Source organism: Artemia sp. Qi Xiang Cuo, chromosome 15 (genome assembly GCF_049724085.1).
Source record: "Artemia sp. Qi Xiang Cuo chromosome 15, ASM4972408v1, whole genome shotgun sequence".
In the NCBI taxonomy this organism is placed as follows: Eukaryota; Metazoa; Arthropoda; class Branchiopoda; order Anostraca; family Artemiidae; genus Artemia; species Artemia sp. Qi Xiang Cuo.
In genome coordinates this window covers 8,685,367-8,706,346 of record NC_142808.1, presented here as the reverse complement: position 1 = coordinate 8,706,346, position 20,980 = coordinate 8,685,367, and the positions used below count along the sequence as shown (strand labels likewise).

At 35.1% G+C, this 20,980-nt stretch overlaps 1 protein-coding gene across 1 annotated transcript in view; it reads right to left on the bottom strand.

Annotated features, from left to right (window-relative positions):
* cac (calcium voltage-gated channel subunit cacophony) overlaps positions 1-20,980 on the bottom strand; it is a 534,146-nt gene that overhangs the window by 227,767 nt on the left and 285,399 nt on the right. Inside the window, exons 15-18 of the mRNA XM_089100885.1 lie at positions 15,272-15,494; positions 10,186-10,390; positions 7,536-7,754; positions 2,360-2,460 (exon numbers count right to left, since the gene is read on the bottom strand). Of these exons, the coding sequence (XP_088957011.1) occupies positions 2,360-2,460; positions 7,536-7,754; positions 10,186-10,390; positions 15,272-15,494 (748 nt within the window). The remainder of the gene's footprint in view (positions 1-2,359; positions 2,461-7,535; positions 7,755-10,185; positions 10,391-15,271; positions 15,495-20,980) is intronic.

Sequence of the window (20,980 nt, the reverse complement as noted above, 5' to 3'; positions counted from 1 at the left end):
GATACGTTTAGGGAATACAGGTAAAAAGTAATTGCTTTGGAAGCATATAGCAAAAAAGAAGTGCAAGGAAGAGGCTTCCATGACTGCCGGGCAGAAACGCAATGGAAAGATTCACTGGTGAAGTGGTATGATAACAAACCGGTACAGTTGATATTAACCTATGTAGTTGTGAATCCCAAAAATACCAGCGAGGGGTTAGATGGCAAGCAAAAAGGGCAGATGGAATTGAAGTGACCACACTTTGTGAAGGAATACAACTACCTCATAGCCGGTTTTGATCTTGTTAATATCTGGTAGCGCTGTACAGAATTGACTTCAAGTCACAAAAAAGTGGTACAAGTGGATTGTACTTTCCTTTCTGTTGTAAATGGCTGGACCCTGTATCACAGGTGTCTTTCTACCGGACAAAACTTATACTGCAGTCTGTAAATGGACGTTGAATGCACCTTACTGTCTGGCACATCCTCAATGACACCTAAGAGGGCAAGACCATACAACGAAGATCTACCCCCTCCCCCTAAGAAAATATAGTTTCCGCCCAGCAGACTCAACGAAGCTTGGCTGTCAGGAGCACTTTCCAGCTTTGACAGACAACAAACGTAGGTGCCAAGTTTGTGTTCAAGCCTACTCTAAACTGTATGAAGTGCGTCGTGGCTTTATTTTTCAATCCAAATAGAAACTGTTCCCTATATTACCATACTAGCTAAGCAGTGTGTGGCTATGTGTTGTTATTTCCAAATGTTGGCTGTGGGAACAATCTATAGTTTCTTCAACTTCATCAGTATAATTTTATTCTTGTCATTGTTGTCACAGAAAGACCTTAATTATAGCATTGACAAAGGTGCAAAGTTTTTTTCTCTGTTTTGAAAAATTCAGGCATTAAAGGGGTAAAGGGAATCTTGGATAAAACTTACGACAACGTTATTAAAAAAAAAACAACTAGATCCTTGTTAAAAAAAACCTAAGGCCTTTTCCTGTGTGTGATATATTGTGAGCTATAAAAAGAGGTCAAAAATAAAATCATGTACCAGAGTTTTATTGAAGATCCTATCCTTTTTTGGTATACTAAATAGTTACATTAAAGTGATTAGTGTTGTATGGGGGAATCATATCATTCGTATCTCATATCAGTAGCACAATCCAATTATAGTGTTCATATTATTTTCATTGATAATATCTACGCACCTGAATCTCAGGTTTTGTCTTCTGTGAAAGTTTTAGTATGTTGTTTTTCTACTCTCCTAAGGGATTTAATGTATTAACGAAATACAAAAACTTTGCTATCACTCCATAGCTAAGATTCATTGCTGTCTATTTATTGGATTCAATTTTTTATATCTTATCTGCAGGCTTTTTAAAGATAAAAAACATGTTGAAAATTGGCTGTTATCGTTGAAAAAAGGATGGGTTTTATATTTTTCTTAGTAAGTTTATATCCTTCTTCAAGGAAAAGTTTAAGTCATATCATAGTTCTGGCTCGGTGATTAGATGAATCTGAGACTACTGAATTCAATTATATAAGCATCTTGTTCTTTTCATGCTATTTGGAGCTGCAAATTTTTCGAAAAAAATGCTCGCTTCAGAGGGAAAATACGCCTCATCTAATTGAAATAAAAAAAAAAACTATGGAAAAACCGCAAAATCGGCTAATTTAGCAATGAATTTCCTTGTGAAGCCAAAAACGTATGTCTTATTGAGCCTAAAAAAGCATGTGGTCAAATTGGGCAGCAATGGTTTTGGGGTTGTGGCCTTTGATTCTGATTTTATATGTATTGAATAGCCTATTTGATTTTAGTGCTACTAATTAATGTAATGTTTAGTCTCCCACTCTCACAGGCCAAAGAGCCTTTGTGGGGGTCTAAATATTTGTAGTTTTATCTCCGTTTTCCTTAAGCGAATTGATTGATTGATTGAATTAAAATATGATGTTAGTTTTTTGTGTAGGAGGTCAAGTTTTTGAGATTTCTGAAATTAATGAAACAATTAAACTAAACTATAAAAAATAAAAAAAATAAACTAAATAAACTATAAAACTTTATAAACTATAAACTTTTAAAAAATAAACTATAATTGTGAATGATAGTGCTATATTTAAAAAAAATATAGCTAACCCAGAAAAACTGGTTTTATACTAGGATTTCACACCCTCAAAATAACATGAATGAGATTAAAACCCTGTGTGTAAAAGAAAAAAAAACCATTGGCCTATTATATAGACTATAACTTTTTTTTACAGAAGTTTCTGATTAACCCTAAAAGAAAAAAAAAATCGGCGTCATCTATGCGTTAGGAGTAAGCCACCCATGAAACCCGTGGCAAAAAAAAAAATTAGAGATAATTTAAATAATATGTGACTTACTCATTGATATTTTGTCCACCAGGGGACAAATCAAGATTTTCACCAGCTTCCATTGCCATTTGTAAGGTTTCTATTTCTTTTTCCAGCTCCTGCTGCTGTTTCTAAGGGAAATAAAAATTGGTTATAATTTAGGAAAAAAAAATGCATATTCAAAGTTAAGTAAAATTATGTTATTTTTGTGAAAATCATTAAGGCTCTTAATCTAATTCTGAGAATTTCATCCAAGATACAAAAAAAAACAACAACAAAAAACATTGGTTTAGAATTTTAACAATAATATATAATAATATAAAAAACTAAAAGACTAAATTTAAAAATAGTTAAGCAAATATGGAATTTTTTCCGAAAGCGTAATAATAACGGTAAGAAAATAACAATTACTGTTGATTTTTACTAAAAATAAAATAAGTTGTTTGATTTACCTAACTATCAGTTTTTTTCTGTCCATTGGTTCAATGTAATCACTCCCAAAAGAAATTTACGGGAGGGTACGGAGAGTTTCAATGGAAAAATCGAATTTGTAAGCCTTTTCAAACAGTTCGTGGTAACGAACTGTAAGTAAGGAGCGACCCGGCTCAATGGTAACCGAAACTCTAGAGAACGGGTTTTTGATACCAATAGATATATCAAAAGAATCAGATTTCAATGCTGATTTCAAATATAAAACTTTCATCAAGTTTAGTGCTACCCATCAAAAGTTACGTGCCTCAGAAAACCTGGATGATTTTCAAAAAAGGGGGAAAGACCCCCTAAAAAATATAGAACCTTAATGAAAATAACACCGTCATATTCAGCGTATTAAATAACCCTACTGTAGAGGTTTCAAGCTCCTATCTAGAAAAATGTGGATTTTTACATTTTTTGCCAGAAGAAAGATCACGGATGCATGTTTATTTGTTTGTTTGTTTGTTTTTTTTTTCCCCAGGGGTGATCGTATCGACCTAGTTGTCCTAAAATATCGTGGGAGGGCTCATTGGAACGAAAATTAAAAGTTATAGTTCCCTTTTTAAGTGACCCAAAAAAAAATTGAGGGCACCTAGGCCCCCTCCCATACTTATTTTTTTCCCAAAGTCACCCGATCAAAATTTTGAGATAGCCATTTTGTTCAGCATGGTCGAAAATATGATAAATATATCTTTTAGGATGACTTAATCCCCGAAGTTCCCAGAGGGAGGGCTAAAAGTTATGAACTTTACCCAATGTTAACATATAGTATTGGTTATTGGGAAGTATACAGAAGTTTTCAGGAGTTTTTTTTTTCTGGTAGTGGTTGGTTTGGGGGGGTCGGGGGTTATGTTGGAGGATCTGTCCATGAAGGAAGTTTTCATGGGGGAAGGGAAATTGCCATGAAGGGGGTGCCGGACTTGCCAGCATTATTTATTGGTTATTGGGAAGTATACAACCATTTTCAGGAAGGATTTTTTTCTGGAGGGGGGGGCTGGAGGAGGGGTTACTCTGGAGAATATTTCCGTGGAGGATGTTTCTTTGGGGTAAGGGACACTTCTATGAAGGGGGCGCCAGATTTCCAAGCATTATTTAAAAAACGAGCAGAAATTAAATAAAAAAAAAAGTTTTTTCAACTGAAATGTAAGAAGGAATATTAGAACTTAAAACCAACAGAAATTATAACGTGTGTGAGGGGGGTCTCCCCCAAGTCAATACCACGCTCTTTACGCTACAGTTTTTTTTAGTGCTTTCAAAAGAGCTATCTATTCTAATTAAACGGCCTTTGTGATTCAGGGGTTTGTGAATAAATTTTTTTTTAAATTTTAAAGTAAAGAGGGTGTCATTGACTAAGGGAACAACCCCTTCATATACGTAATAACATATACGTAATAGAAAAACAATAAAAAAAACAAATGATACTGCTCAATAGTAATCGAAAATTTCAAAAAGAGAATTTTTATGTCAATAAATGTGTCAAAAGAATATGTTTATAATACTGATTCTAGATATATAAATTTTATTAAGTTTAGTATTACTCATCAAAGGCTACGAGCCTGAGAAAATTTACTCGATTTTTTAAAGAGGGGCCCCTACAAGTGAAAGAATTTTAATGAAAATCACACCGTCAGATTCAGCGTATCAGAAAACCCTATTACATAGGTTTCAAGCTCATATCTGCAAAAATCTGCAACTTTGTATTTTTTGCCAGAAGAAAAATATACGAATATAGAAGCTAGTTACGCAAGTTAATTTGTAAAGACATCCATTTAGCAAAAGAAAAGTAAAATTTTTATGCAAATAAAAGCTGCATTAACTAAAAAACGATCAGAAATTAAATAAAAAAAACAAGTTTTTTTAACTGTAAGTAATGAGCGACATTAAAACTTAAAACGAACAGAAACTATTCTGTATATGAAAGGGGCTGTCCCCTCCTCAACGCCTCGCTCTTTACGCTGAAGTTTGATTCTGTCTCACAACTTTACTTTTTAAGACAATAAAAAACTTTAGCGTAAAGAGCGAGGCGTTGAGGAGGGGACAGCCCCTTTCATATACGGAATAATTTCTGTTCGTTTTAAGTTTTAATGTCGCTCCTTACTTTCAGTTTAAAAAACTTGTTTTTTTTTATTTAATACTATCAAGGACCTGGGGCTTCCTTACGCCCACACTGATAAATCTAGATTTTGGAGAAACGCCCCTTGCTACTTAAAACCACTTTGTGGAGGTAATAGAATGACATTAATCTGCAAGTTAACACTCAAAATTTTCAGCTGTAGTCTGTTATTATTAGGACTTAATGATGATTGATGATGATTCACAGAGGTGCATTCCCCTTCTCCTATCTCAGTGTGGCAGTGCAGTAATCTGCTTATCTGGTGAAATTCTTCTACGGAGGCGAGAGGGGAATTTTCAGGTATGATTTGAAAAACGATCGGAAACTAAATAAAAATCATGTTTTTTCAACTGAGAGTAAAGAGCAACATTACAACTTAAAAAAACTGAAATTATTCTTTACACGAGGGCTGCCCCCTCCTCATTCCCTCACTCGTTATGCTAAAGTTTTTATAGTGTTTAAAAAGAGCTTTTTATTCCAATTCAACGGCCCTTTTGTTTCAGCAGCTGTTCTTAAAGAATTTTGACAAAAAGTCAAACTTTTTGCGTAAAGAACGAGGGATTAAAGAGGGAGCAGACCCCATTAAACAAAATAATTTTTGTTCATTTCAGTCTTTAACGTTGCTCCTTACTTCCAGTTGAAAAATCTGATTTCAATATTTAATTACATTTTAAATTAATGAGACTAAGTTGATTGTTTCAAATATATGCAAAAAAAAAAGAAAAAAAAGTTCTTCGAGCAGCTTTGCGTTTTAAGAAGCATTATTTTTTCAGTGTTACAATGAAACAAGAATAAAATGTAAAACATATTTGCTTCTCAATAAAGCACAAATAAAACTATAGCCTTTAGGCCGAATAAGGGGCAGCAGACCCGCTATTATTTTTTTTTTATTTACATTCGTCTAAAATTTATATTGATTCTTCATTTCAATTGTTGGTTCTTATAAGTTTATTCATTTCTTTGTAGCAAATATTGTTCAATTAAAGTTACAATTACTACATGAATTGAATTCTATAGAAAAAATAGAAAACAAGAATTTTTTTTTAAGTTTGAAGCCAATTGGTTATCTCAGAATTTTACATCAACAGGACTTTGGCTCAGTTTGGGGAGGGACAAAGTTACAACTATAATACCATTAAATAATTATAATACCATTATAATTACAGGATTATCATTGTGACCTACAGAATGGCCAAATTAAGGATGTGGCTTCATCTCTTCAATTAGTTACTGTAGAGACAAGATGTAAAAATTTTAACTTGAACCGGCCCTCTTATAATAAAACGTGACTACTGGCTAGCAATAGTTGCCCCCTCCAAAATTTCTCTAAAAAAAAAAATCATAAATGAATGTCCTTTCGGAGAAGAATTCAACTTTCCATTTTTGCAGATATGGAATAAAAACAACAAAGAACAAAAAAATTTTGAAAAATTTTCATTTTTTTTTAAGTTTTAAATAAATTTTACTTTGATCCCACCACTTTTTGGAGGTTTTTCATCTTTTCCTAAAGTTATCCAAATTTTGTATTCAAATAACTTTTGATTAATTACCAAGGTGTACGATCTATAATCAGCAACTTCACAAATTGAATAATCGAAATTATGTTAGTGTACATGGCTCATTAGTGCTATGTACATGGTACATGGCCCATGGTATTGGTTCATAAATTGTTAGTTAAAGTCCAATGATAATGAATTTTTTTCCTACAGCCAAAAATAACTGAAATACATTTTAATGCAATTAAAGCAATATTCATGGTTTATTATGTTTTTTTTTCAGGCTTAATAATTTTAATAAATTTGTGCAATGAGAAAATTGACACACTCACTCATTTCGTTCTTTACACTTTTTATTCATAATTTTTCTAATTAGTGAAGTTCCTCAGGGTCAAGCACTAAAGATTCTTATCTTGTTTATGTTTGTGATGTTTGCAACCTTGAAAAATGATGGAAAAGCTTTTTATTTTATCAAATGAACTTAGAGAATTGCAGGACCATTTGAAGAAAGCAAAATAATTTTATAGTTGTTGTGGTATAGAAACATCCACCTCCCCATCTCTTATTTTATTTTTTTCAGAAGTTTGTTCTGATTTTTTTTAATTCTATTGCATGTAACTTAAGTAAATTTTAAGAATTAAAAATCAGCATAAGAAATGGGCTTCTGAATTCTGGTATATTTCTGAAAAGTCAAACTTTTAGGGGAATAGCTGGCAACGATGGGATTCACTTCTTACTCTCTAATCCTTACAATGAAGACTCTAATCAATATCAGGAAATCTGGAAACTGATCTATAAAACTATATTGTAAAACTTGCTATCTTTACTCCTTTTTTTCTGCTTTCCACTTGTGCTGAGGACGAGATTTTATTTATATCGGTATAAAATTCTCAATAAATATTTCTTCTTTAAGTGTAATTTGGATATAGTCACGTTCGGAGTAACGTTTTCTCTAATTTCAGAGTTTAGTAATTGACAAACAGCTTTGATTGACGCAACCCAATTTTTTAAAATTGTCTCCCCATGGGGTCTATTTATCACACATATAAATATTTTGTGGTAACACCGAATGTTTTTTGAGGTTTCCCTTTACTCTCCCTTGAGTGAAGTAGGATTAACAAACCTCTTTATCCTCTTCTTCTTGTTCTTCCTCGGCAGCTGTCAATTCTTGGGCATTGGCCAAATTATCAACGGCAATGGCCAAGAAAACGTTAAGTAAGGTGTAATTGCCAAACAGTACTAGTATAATGAAGTACAGGGAATAAATCATACCCTTTCGGGATCCCCCCTGGGATTCAATACCTTGATACATAACCTCGTTCCAATCTTCACCCGTTAGCACCTATAAAAAAGAATATAATTAGGAATACTAGGAATTAGGAATAATTAGGAATGCTCAAATATTAGATTGAGTCTCCTTGACCATAAGTCATGGAGATGCAAAGGCGATGCCTAAAGGATACCATGGAAATAAAATTATTTTTATCTTAATATACGTTTTTACTTGAAGAAATCTCTTTTTCACTTTCTGTTATTCTTAGAAGAAGATATTGTTACATTATCACTTGGAATTGACTATCTGGTTGGTTAAACATTTACCATTTGATTAAGCTTTCATCTGAAAGATGACTGAATGAGCAGACAAATTCAAGTCCAAAGAGGAGGGCCTTAGCTCCGCCTTCAAGTTCAACAGAGACGGGCATCTGTGTTCGCCTGGGTTGACCAACGCAATATCAGTTTTGATGTTTGTTTTCGCTTTGGTTGAAGCAACAAAAACGAATGAAAAATGTAATGCGGTGGTTGGTTTATTAGACGGTTCGGTAGAGAAAAGTGACATAGAAATATTACATTAGATTTTAGAAATATTCGTAGTCATTTGCATCGTAGGATTCTTGATACGGACAGTAAAACAGATAGTGAAGAAGACCCAGAGGATTGTCGGTTTCCTGGTTGTTTTGATTCTCAGAACCCTAAAGTTCCTTCAAGGTACGCTAGATTTGGCTCTCGGGGCTAGTATTCCAATTCAGGAAATTCCATATTTGGCTCTCGAAGCCCTAATTTCAATTCAAAAAAACTAAATTTGGCTCTTGGAGTCCTGGCTCTAATCAAAGGATTGTTACAACTCCCTTGCTTGTCGCTGAAGTCTGTTGTCGCAATTGTTTTTATTAAGTTTAAGATAAATTAATTTGCGTACGTTTCTAACAGCTTAACTAAGAGTATGATTAACCTCGTAAGAATTTGTCATACATGTAAATACACAAGAATCAAGTAATAGGTATACCAACTAGCAAAAGACACTACTCTGTCATCGTAAAGGTGACCAAGGCATAACAACCATTTTTACTTACAAGTCCCTCCCTTGTCTTAAAATTGGACCAAATTTATTCTCTTATATTTCTTTGCATCACAAGACTAAAGTTTTTAACTTCTTAAAATTTCTAAAATGGATCTTTGCACGAAAAATCTGATGTCAGATACCTTGGTCGGCTCATCATGGACTATCGATCAGCGTTGAAAAAAAAAATATTCCTGCCTTGGTTCAAAAATTAATTTTCCTTCCGCGGGCCAACTTTCTAATATCGATGATTAGATAGGAGCAAACGGAAGCTTAAGCTTCCTTTACCATGGAGCCCGGAAACCGTCTCATCTCCGAAAAATTTTCGATTTTAGTTTAAATTCGATTTGAAACTAGTGCCTGCCTACTTGCTTGCAAGAACAGAGCTTTCTAATTGAAATCAGAAACTTGGTATGATAAAAAAAAGCTTGGATAAAAACTTTCAGGTAGTCCTCTCTACCGTATACTGTAAATCTTCCCTTTAACAGTCATGTTCTAGGTTCTGGCTAAATTAGTAGTCAAAACCTCCACAACCAAAAAAAAAAAAAAAACACAACTTCCTAAAATGAAATATTATATTCATCAATATAGCCTTAAGTACACAATTTCCGTAAAAACCATAGAAATTATCCTCTAACTATTTTGTAGCAATAAGCTGAAATTGACGAACTAGGACAAACACGAAAAAACAAAAGATAAAACCAACGCGTTTTTCATGCAACAAAATTATCAAAGAGTCCAAATAAAATGCAAAATACCGATTTTTCCGTAATTCGTCAAAAATCTTTCAAAGCTAACATGCCTGTATTCACATGAATTAGAGCAGATTCCTGCCCGATTAAATCCAAATATTTTTTTTCATGATCATTTCATGATTATTTTTTTTCCTGAAAATCATTAAATATTCAGTTCAGATCTACAAGCTCAAATATTCTTGCAAAGTTGGGACTATGTGATCAAACCATTTTTTACTGAGTTGTAACACTGCCAGCAAAGCAAAAGGAAAAAATTAAAGATGCTTGGGATGGGGGATTTGTCTTCTTCTGACCAAGTGATAATGGCCCTTTTATCTGCTTCTGTTGAAAATAGACAGCAAAGCAATATGAAAGACTTACAATTCTTTTTGCAGATCATGTGGTCATAGCCACTTTGTTTACTTTCAAAGCAATATGAAAAGGATTAGAGTTGGCGGTGCTGGCCAGGTGATTGTGATCGCTTTATCTAATTTCTTGAAAAAAAGGTTTTGGACCCATGTTCTACTTACTTAAAAAGCTGTGAGCATATCAATGTGAATAGGGATAGAGTTAACTATGCTTGCCTAGTAATTGTGTTCGCTATGCCTGCTTACTTAACAAAAACTAAAGCAAAGGAATAGGAAAAGATTTAGAGCTGGTGGCACTGACCTAACCATATGCCTATGGCCACTTTATCTACTTACTTGAAAAACGGTCAGCAAAGCAATAGGAAAAGAATTAAAGTTGGCCGGGGGAGTCTCCTCACTAAAATTGAAGGCACCACCAAAGAGTTGCATCCCAAGAAGTGCAAAAATCAAAATGAATAAAAAGAGTAGAAACAATAATGATATAATTGAACGCATTGAGCTAAGCAACGATATCACCAAATTCCGAAGGGACGACCAATACCTAAAAAGAAAAAAAAAATGAGTCATAATCAAATAATCAGTAATAAAAAAATATAAATGTTTTTACTTTTATTACTTTAATAAATCAAATAATATTAACATTTTTTTACTAAATTACTAAATTTCAGTATATGTATATTAAACTGACAATGCACATTCATTTGTATTTTGCAGTAAAGTGCAAATTTTGTTCTGGGCTTGGGAAGGCATAGGGGTTTTGCACCCAAATTATGTAAATTTCTGCTCGTTTTGAGTTTGACTTGGTTAATTATTGTAATTTCTGTTTGTTTTGGGTTTCATTTATTTATCGATGATGATTTGTGGTAGTTTCACGCTTGGTAGATTATTTGATTTTATTTTTGCTTTTTTTTTTGTTAAATGGAGTTCTTTACTTTTCTTTGAAAAACTTATTTTGTGGAAAAAGTTTTTTTAATTAATTTTTGTTCGTTTTATATTGACATACTCTTTTCAGGGAAAAAGAAAATAATACTTTAAATCTTTCCGTTTTTTAAGACTTTATAGTTTGGCTGCTATTTTATGCTGGAGAAAAATTTTCAGCAATTTTTAACAACATACACCAATTTAAAAATATGGACACAAATAGTAGTGTTTAATTTAGTTTCATACCTCCTCTAGTTGACCTGAAATGGAAAACTTGCTACCATTCGCAAAAAAAAATCTGTTTACTTTCTTTGATAGGTTGGATACACTTACGCTATTTTGATTTGATTAAATTTTAAGAGCAGAAGTAGCCCCGAAAGTTTGAACATAATACCCTCGGTCGTTCTTGGGATACTGCTGAGATGCCTTATTGGGAATTAGCATTATCACAGTGCATTTTGATTTAATTTTAAGGCAACAATTAGTTTTTAAAAATAATGGGCAAATGGGAGGGTGGGCGTGGGAGGGTGGGAATGGAAGGGGGATTAGTTGCCCTCCAATCACTTTTGACTATTAAAAAGGGCACCAGCCCTTTCTATTTTCAATTGAGTAAGCCCTTTTCAAAGTTCCCACGACAAATCCTTTGATACGAAGTGCTCTGGTCTAAGCCACAAAAACAACAAAAAATAATACATTATACCCACATCGATCATTACTATGAAAATGTCAAGCCTTCCAATCACTTTCGACTATTAAAAAGGGCACTAGGCCTTTCTATTTCCAGTAGCATGAGCCCTTTTGGAAACGACACTATAAACACCTTATATGCCCCCAGGGCATAAATTACAACCCTTACCTTAAGGTCTGTTAGGGTGGTTGTCGTCCTCTAAGACCAAATTTCCAGAACTTTCAACTGCGTTAAACAAAATGGCAATGTAAAAATTTTGATTGGATGTGTTTGGGAAATGGTGGGCGTGAGAGAGGTGGTAGTCGCTCTCCAATCGCTTTCAATCATTAAAAATGGCCATAGCCCTTTCAATTTCCAATCAAATGAGCCCTTTTGAAGTTTCTACGATAAAACATTCAATAAAAATCTTATGTGCCCCCAGGGCATAACTTACAACCCTTGCCCTGAGTGCTGGGGGGGGGGGTGTAAGTCTCAAAGACCAAATTTCCAGAACTTTCTACTACGTTGAAAAAAATGGCTATCTGAAAATTTTGATTGGATGTGTTTTGAGGAATGTTGGGCGGGAGAGGGGCGTTAGATACCCTCCAATCACCTAGGACTATTACAAAGGGCACTATCCCTCTCAATTTCGAATTGAATGAGCCCTTTTTGAAGTTTTACGACAGCTTTATCTTTAAAAACCTTATATGCCCCCAGGGCAAAACTTACAACCTTTGCCCTTAGGGCTCTGGGTAGTTTGTCATCCTTAAATGAATAATTTCCAAAACTTTCATCTGCGTTGAACAAAATAGCTATCTCTAAACTTTGATTGAATGTTTTTGGGGAAGAGCTGGGCGTAAGAGGGGGGTTAATTACTCTCCACTCACTTTCGACTATTAAAAAGGGCAGTTTCAATTTCCAATCAAATGAGCCCTTTTTGGAATTTCTATAGCAACTTTCTATATAAACTTTATATGCTCCCAGGGTATAACTTACAACCCTTGCACTGAGGGCTCTGAGGGGGTTATCATCCCAAAACACCTAATTTCAAGAACTTTCAACTATGTTTAACAAAATGGATATCTCAAAATTTTGATTAAATGTGTTTGGAAAAATGATGGGCGTGAGAGGGGCGTTATTTGCTCTCCAATCACTTTCAACTATTAAAAAAGCCACTAACCCTTTCAATTTCCAATTGAATGAGCACTTTTGAAGTTTCTACGCTTTCAATAAAAACCTTATATGCCCCAAGGGCATAGCTTACAACCCTTGCCCTGAGAGCTGTGGGGGAGGAGGTGTTGTCATCCTTAAAGAACTAATTTCCAATACTTTCAACTACGTTGAATAAAATGGCTATCTAAAATATTGATTGGATGTGTTTGGAGAAAAGATGGGCGTGAGAGGGGGGTTAGTTGCCCTCAAATCACTTTCGACTATTAAAAAGGGCACCAGCCCTTTCAATACTCAACCAAATGAGCCCTTTTTCTAGTTTCTATGACAAATCTTTCAATATAAACCTTATATGTCCCCAGGGCAATAATTATAACACTTGCCCTGAAGACTGTGGGGGAAGTGTCCTGCTCAAAGGTATAATTTCCTGAACTTTGAACTGTGTGCAACAAAATGGCTATCTCAAATCTGTATTGGATGTGTTTGGGGAAATAGTGGACGTGGAAGGGGTGTTATTTACTTTCCAATCACTTTCGACTACTAAAAAGAGCACTCCAATTTCCAATTGAATGAGCCGTTTTCAAAGTTTCTACGACAACCTCTTTGATACGAAGTGCCCTGCTTTAAAGGTTAAAATTAATAAATAATACGCTGTGTCAACATCGTTCTTATATATCCCCAGGACATAACTTAAAACCCTTGCCCTGAGGGTTGGGGGGGAGTGTCCTCCTCTTTACTTAGTCCCCGTTTTTTGTCTTGTTCTCGAGTGTCCCCGTTCTTTACTTGGGCAGGGCGATCGCATTGCCTATGATTTATACAACAACTTTCTATAAAACCTTATATGCCCCCGGGGCATTACTTACAACCCTTGCACTGAGAGCTCTGTTGGGGTTATCATCCTAAAAGACCTAATTTCCAGAACGTTCAAATACGTTGAACAAAATGATTATCTCAAAATTTTGATTTGATATGTTTTGGAAAATGGTTGGCGTGAGTGGGGCGTTAGTCGCTATCCAATCACTTTCAACTATTAAAAAAGGCGCTAGCCCTTTTAATTTCCAATTGAATGAGCCCTTTGAAAGTTCGACGACAACGCTTTCAATAGAAAAAATTATATACCCCAGGGCACAACTTACAACCCTTGCACTGAGGGCTCTGAGGGGGTTATCATCGTAAAAGGCCTAATTTGCAGAACCTTCAACTACGTTGAACAAATGGATATCTCAAAATTTTAATTCGATGTGTCTGGGAAAACAGTGGGCCTGAGAGGGGCGTTCGTCGCTATGCAATCACTTTCAACTGTTAAAAAAGGCACTAGCCCTTTCAATTTCCAATTGAATGAACCCTTTTGAAGTTTCTACGACAACGCTTTCAATAAAAACTTTAGGTGCCCCCAGGGCATAACTTACAGCCCTTGCCTTGAGGGTTTTTGGGGGAGGGGTTGTCATCGTTAAATACCTAATTTCCAAAACTTTCAACTACGTTGAATAAAATGGCTATCTAAAAATTTTGATTGGGTGTGTTTGGGGAAAAGGTGGGCGTGAGAGGGGGGTTAGTGGCCCTTAAATTACTTTCGACTATTGAAAAGGATACTAGGCCGTTTAATTTCAAATCGAATGAGCCCTTTTTCAAGTTTCTACGACAAAGATTTCAATAAAATCCTTATATGCCCCCAGGGCATAACTTATAATCCTTGCCCTGAGGGATGTGGGGGAGCTTCCTCCTCAAAAATATGTTTCCTATCTGGAAATCAACTACGCTGAACAAAATAGCTATCTCAAAATTTTTATTGGATGTGCTTGGGGGAATGATGGGTGTGAGGGGGGGTTAGTTGCCCTCTAATCACTTTCAACTATTAAAAAGGGTACTAGCCCTTTGAATCTCCAATTGAATAAATTTTTTTTAAGTTTCTACATCAGCGCCTTCTGTAAGAACCTTTTATGCCCCCAGGGAATAACTTAAAACCCTTGCCCTGAGGGCTGTTGGAGGAGTGTCTTCCTCAAAAACATAATTTTTATCTGGAAATCAACTACTTAGAACAAAACGGCTATCTCAAAATTTTGATTGGATGTGATTTGGGGGAATGATGGGCGTGGGAGGGGGGTTAGTTGTCCTCCAATCACTTTCAACTTTTAAAAAGGGAACAAGTCCTTTGAATTTCCAATCGAATGAGCCTGTTTTGAAGTTTCTACGACAATACCTTCTATAAAAACATTACATGCCCCCAGGGCATAACTTAAAAACCTTGCCCTGAGGATTGTGGGGGAGTGTCCTCCTCAAAATATATTTTCTATCTGAAAATCAACTACGCTGAACAAAATGGCTATCTCAAAATTTTAATTGGATGTGTTTGGGGAATGATGGGCGTGGGGGGGGGCTAGTTGCCCTCCAAACACTTCCGACTATTAAAAAGGGCACTAGCCACTCCAATTTCCAATTGAATGAGCTCTTTTCGAAGTTTCTACAACAACTCCTTCGATACGAAGGGCCCGGGTATGGCGAAAAAACAAAAAAAAAACACATTGTGCCCACATCGTTCTTTACTTAGGCAGTGCTAGCGAGCTGCCTATGATAGTAAGTAAGCGTAGGTAAGACATACATAATAAGTAATAGAAATAACATAGTTAAATTTGATCCTTCAGTTTAACTAACAGTATAACTTACTTTGTAACTTTGAATACTCGTAAAAGCCGTAATGCTCTTAAAACTGATAACCCAAATGATCCAGATTTAAAAGCCGACCAGATAACTTCAAATATTGAGCCGCTAATGACAACGCAATCGAACCGGTTGAAACTTGATTCAAAGTAGATTCGAGGTCCTAATGCATACATCTTCACAAACATCTCGGTCATAAATAAAGCAAGGAAGGCAAATTCAGCATAATCTGAAATAGTGTAAAACATTTATACATTTTATACGAAGTGATAATAATCAGGGTGTTAGCTTTTATGGGTTCGGCTGCGGCTGTTAGCTAGTTCCTCCAATGTTGCTAATAATGTAATGACCATTTTGAAAACCAAAATACAAGTCCTTCAATAAGGTGTTTATGTGCAAAGAAGGTGTTTATTTATTCAGTGCCTAAACAGAAGGACTGGAGTCCATATTGTATGGCGGGGGGTATCGTGTTTTAACCGCCTCCCCCCAAAAATTTTCCCGACTAGTAGAAAAGTAACAAAACACATTTAAACAAATGTTTAATGCGTTTTGTATTTTTTTTTTTTTTTTTTTTTTTTTTTTTTTTTAAGCCGAACGAAAATCCTAGATATGACCTTGCCAGAGTCAAATGAGTCTTTTGGGGAATTCAGAACAAATATAAAAATAGACTATGGATACTTTAAATACAAATCCAGGACACAACTGCAGGTACGTTCTTCATTCAAATATATAAAGTTGCAATGCAAAGTAATCCCATTTAGGCCTATAGCTTAAATTTATTATAGACCAAAGGTATATGATTTTAAAATGGACATCAGGTCCATTTGTGTCAATGGATCTATATATATATATATATATATATATATATATATATATATATATATATATATATATATATATATATATATATATATATATAGAGAGAGAGATATATATATATATATATATATATATATATATATATATATATATATATATATATATATATATATATATATATATATATATATATATATATATATAGATAGACCTATATATAATATTCCGTATATGAAGCTGTCCCCTGCTCAACGCTCGTCTTTCCAAAGTTTTTTTATTGTTTCAAAAAATACGTTGTGAGACAGAGTCAAACTTTAGCGTAAGAGCGAGGCGGTGAAGGAGGGACAGCCTCTCATATACGGAATAATTTATATATATATATATATATATATATATATATATATATATATATATATATATATATATATATATATATATATATATATATATATATATATATATATATATATATATATATATATATAGATGTATGTATGTATGTATGTATGTATGTATGATTGTATGTATGTATGTATGTAGAGAGAGAGAGAGAGAGAGAGAGAGAGAGAGAGAGAGAGAGAGAGAGAGAGATGATGAGAGAGAGAGAGAGAGAGAGAGATGTATGTATGTATGTATGTAGAGAGAGAGAGAGAGAGAGAGAGAGAGAGAGAGAGAGAGAGAGAGAGAGAGAGAGAGAGAGAGACGCGCGCGCGCGCGCGCGCGCGCGCGCGCGCGCGCGCGCGCGCGCGCGCGCGCGCGCGCGCGCGCGCGCGCGCGCGCGCGCGCGCATATATATATATATATATATATATATATATATATATATATATATATATATAATATATATATATATATATATATATATATATATATATATATATGCATCTATATATGTTGGAGTAGTATTAAAACCATTAATGTGTTATGAAAACAGAGTAATGAAGATATGTACGAGGCATGTTTTTTAAGTAAGTACCGTTTTGCGATTCCGCTGCCGCAGTGCTACGGTCGGCGTTCTGCGCATGCGCACTGGTTACCTACATCTCTTGTCTACGCAATGACGCCATTACAGTCTGATTCTTCATTGTGTACGTTGTTTACTGAGTGTTTAAGTTACTTCCGACAATCGTGAGTCCTGCCGATCGTGAAGTACGGGCTGTTATACGACTTCTTAGTGCTAAAAGCGTAAGACCGATCGATATTCATCGTGAGATTTGTGAAGTTTACGGACAAAACATTATGAGTGATGGAATGGTAAGGAAATGGGTGAGAGCATTTAAAGATGGCCCCACAAATGTGCATGATGAAGAACGGAGTGGGCGTCCTTCGGCCTTTAATGAAGATTTGGTACAGAAAGTGGAAAAAAAGGTGAGAGAAAACAGACACTTTACAATTTCATTAATGTACGACTGGTTTCATCAATATTCTCGTAGGGTTTTGTAACGTATTGTGACTGAGATCTTGAATTACCGGAAATTGTGTTCACGTTGGGTTCCAAAAATGTTGACAGATTTGCACAAAACCCAACGTCTAGGCAGTGCGTTGACTTTCCTTGAGCGGTACCACAATGAAGGTGAAGATTTATTAGAGCAAATTGTTGCTCGTGACGAAACATGGGTGGTCTAGGTCACACCAGAATCAAAACAACAATCTATGGAATGGCGATATTTATCATTACCCAAAAAAGTGAAGTTTAAGCAAACAATTTCTGCCCAGAAAATCATTTGCACAGTTTTTTAGGACAAAAAAGGAGTATTGCTAGTGGAGTTTCTTGCCTCGTAATGAGACAATCAATGCAGCATCTTATTGTGAGATATTGAACAATCTGCGTCGTGCAATCCCGAATAAAAGACGTAACAAGTTGAGTTTTGCTGCATGACAATGCCTGTCCACATGTGGCCAATCGGAACAAAGATCTCATCAAATCTTTTAAATGGGAAACTCTTGATCATCCTCCATACAGCCCTGATCTGGCACCCAGCGACTACCATTTGTTCCTGCAACTGAAGAAACACCTGGGTGGTCAGCGTCTTCAAGACGATAACGAAGTCAAAACAGCTGTGATACAGTGATTGACAAGTAAGGCGGCAGAATTTTATGAGGAGGGTATTCAAAAACTGGTGCCATGTTATGACAAGTGCCCCAATATTCACGGAAATTATGTAGAAAAGTAGATTAAGGTACAGGCTTTCATGTGAAAATAAAATGATTGCGATATCTTTGCAAGTCTCTTTTTAATTCCAAAACGGTACTTACGTAAAAAACATGCCTCGTATTTGGGAATAAAGTTGCAAGAGCTACAAAATGTGGGTGGCCAATTGATTCGAAGAGGAATAGCTATTCCCCATCCCTAGGATTTATTTGGATTTATTTGGGGGATTTATCCTAGGGGATTTATTTGGTGGAGCTTTCCGAGGGGAAATACGCCAAGCACCTATATGGGGAGACGAGTATATACGCATAAATTATTTTATGGGGGGGTAGTTTTTCAAGGATTGAGCAGGCTTAAATTTAAAAAATACAAACAAGATACATGAAGATATAGAAAACTATTGTACAAACCATAAAATTTGTTTAAGATGAAGGCGCACCGGTGGGGGAGTACACGGCATTGTATGGAATTCCGGGCGCAACCCAAAACAAACAACTGCGTGACCATAACGATTCTTCCACAATCTTCAAGTAATTGCTTCTTTTTATTGCTAGTTTGATCAACTACCCCTCCCTCTAGGACAAGACCGTACCCAGGGAGGGGTACCGGGTTTGAACCCTCTCCTCCTGACATTTGTGTCCGATTCGTAAAAACTTAACAAAATTAATATAAAGAAACAAACATCTATCTAAGTTTCTTGTAGTAACATCTATCTAAGTCCCCCATCCCTAGGATTCATCCCCCCATCCCTAGGAACAGCCATCCCCAGGGATGGCTGTTCACTAAAACGTAGGAGTGGGAAGGGACTTTTTAATCTTAATTAAATGAACATACAATAAGGTATTTTTCTAAAGCTAAGGTTCTTACCAACTGCAATCCAATGTCTAATTTCTAATTTACTATAGACATGTGAAATCGTTCTTTTGTTCCTTGCACGTCCAACTTCTTTTAACAGGTGTAATTTATGACTCTTGTTTCTATGAAAAAAGACTTCTTTGAAAGCGTTAAAAAGACTTTTTTAGACTTTTTTTAAATTGATTACAGAGATTAACCCCCTAAAGATTGACAGAAATAAACAATAGCTCAATGTAAAAAAGGCAGTGTTCATTTCTTATCTGGTGAGCCAGCCACATTTCTTAATAGAGTGAAACATATTACCACAACTCTAAAAGCTTCAAAAGTTTACACACATAAAATATGTTATACAAAATAGACAATTTGGCATTCTTAATTAGAGATCTCACTACGTTATCTCTAAATAGTCAATATTCATTTTTTTCTGAGTTAGACGATTTTGTTATTAAATTTTAGTTATTTTCAGCCCTACAGTTTAACTTTTAAAATCCTGTTGGGTCTCTGCTATGTTGGGCTTATGATATACTCTCTCCTATTTGAAAATTTCAGCAGTTCCCCTTGTAGGTGAAAATATCTTTATTTATAATTCTTACAAAAGATCATCATTTAAGCTGGAATTTAACGCAAATATATTTTTCACAGTTCAGCTAATTTATCAAACAGTTCGTGGTAACGAACTGTAAGTAAGGAGCGACCCGGCTCAATAGCAACCGAAACTCTAAATAACGAAATTTTGATACCAATAGATACATCAAAAAATCAAATTTTTATACTGATTTCAAATACATTAATTTGATCAGGTTCAGTCTTAACCATCAAAAATTACGCGCCTGAGGAAATTTGCCTGATTTTCGAAAAAAGGGAAAAAAACTCTAAAAGTCATAGAACCTTAATGAAAATCACACCATCAGATTCAGCGTATCAGAGAACCCTAATGCAGAGGTTTCAAGCTCGTATCTGCTAAAATGTGGAATTTTGTATTTTTTGCCAGGAGTAAGATCGCGGTGCGTGTTTATTTGTTATTTTTTTTCCAGGGGTGATCGTATCGACCCAGAGGTCCTAGAATATCGGGAGAGGGCTTATTCAAACGGAAATTAAAAGTTCTAGTGCCCTTTTTAATTGACCAAAAAGATTGGAGGGCAACTAGGCCTCCTCCCACGCTCATTTCTTTCCCAAAGTAACCCGATCAAAATTTTAAGATAGCCATTTTGTTCAGCATGGTCGAAAATATAATAAATATGTCTTTTAGGATAGCTTTACCCAATGTTTACATATGGTATTGGTTTTTGGTAAGTATACCAACGTTTTCAGGGGGGATGTTTTCTGGTTGGGAGGAGGGGGAGGCCGGGGGGTATGTGGGAGGATCTTTCCATGGAGGAAGTTTTCATGGGGCAGGGACATTGCTATAAAGGGGGCGCCAGATTTCCCAGCATTATTTAAAAAACGATCAGAAATTAAATTAAAAAAAAAACAAGTTTTTCAACTGAAAGTAAGGGGCAACATCAAAACTTAAAATGAACAAAATTATTAAGTATATGATTAGGTTCGCTCCCTAGTCAATACCTCGGTCTTTAAACCAAAGATTTTTTAAGAATTTCATAAGAGCTATTTATTCTAAATAACGGCCTTTGTGATTAAGGGGTCATTTTTAAAGAATTGGAAAAAAAAATTCGAACTTTAGCGTAATTGACTAGGCGGTGAGCTCCCTAATATACATATTAAAAATATATGAATATAGAAGTTCATTATGTAAGTTAATTCCTAAGTTACGTATATTTATTACTAATAAAAAAGTTCGTAAATAAAATTAAACAACTTTTGAGAAAGCCATTTAATCCAAAAAGGAAAATTAATATGCATTTTGTTTTAATTATTCATGTACGGTGAGC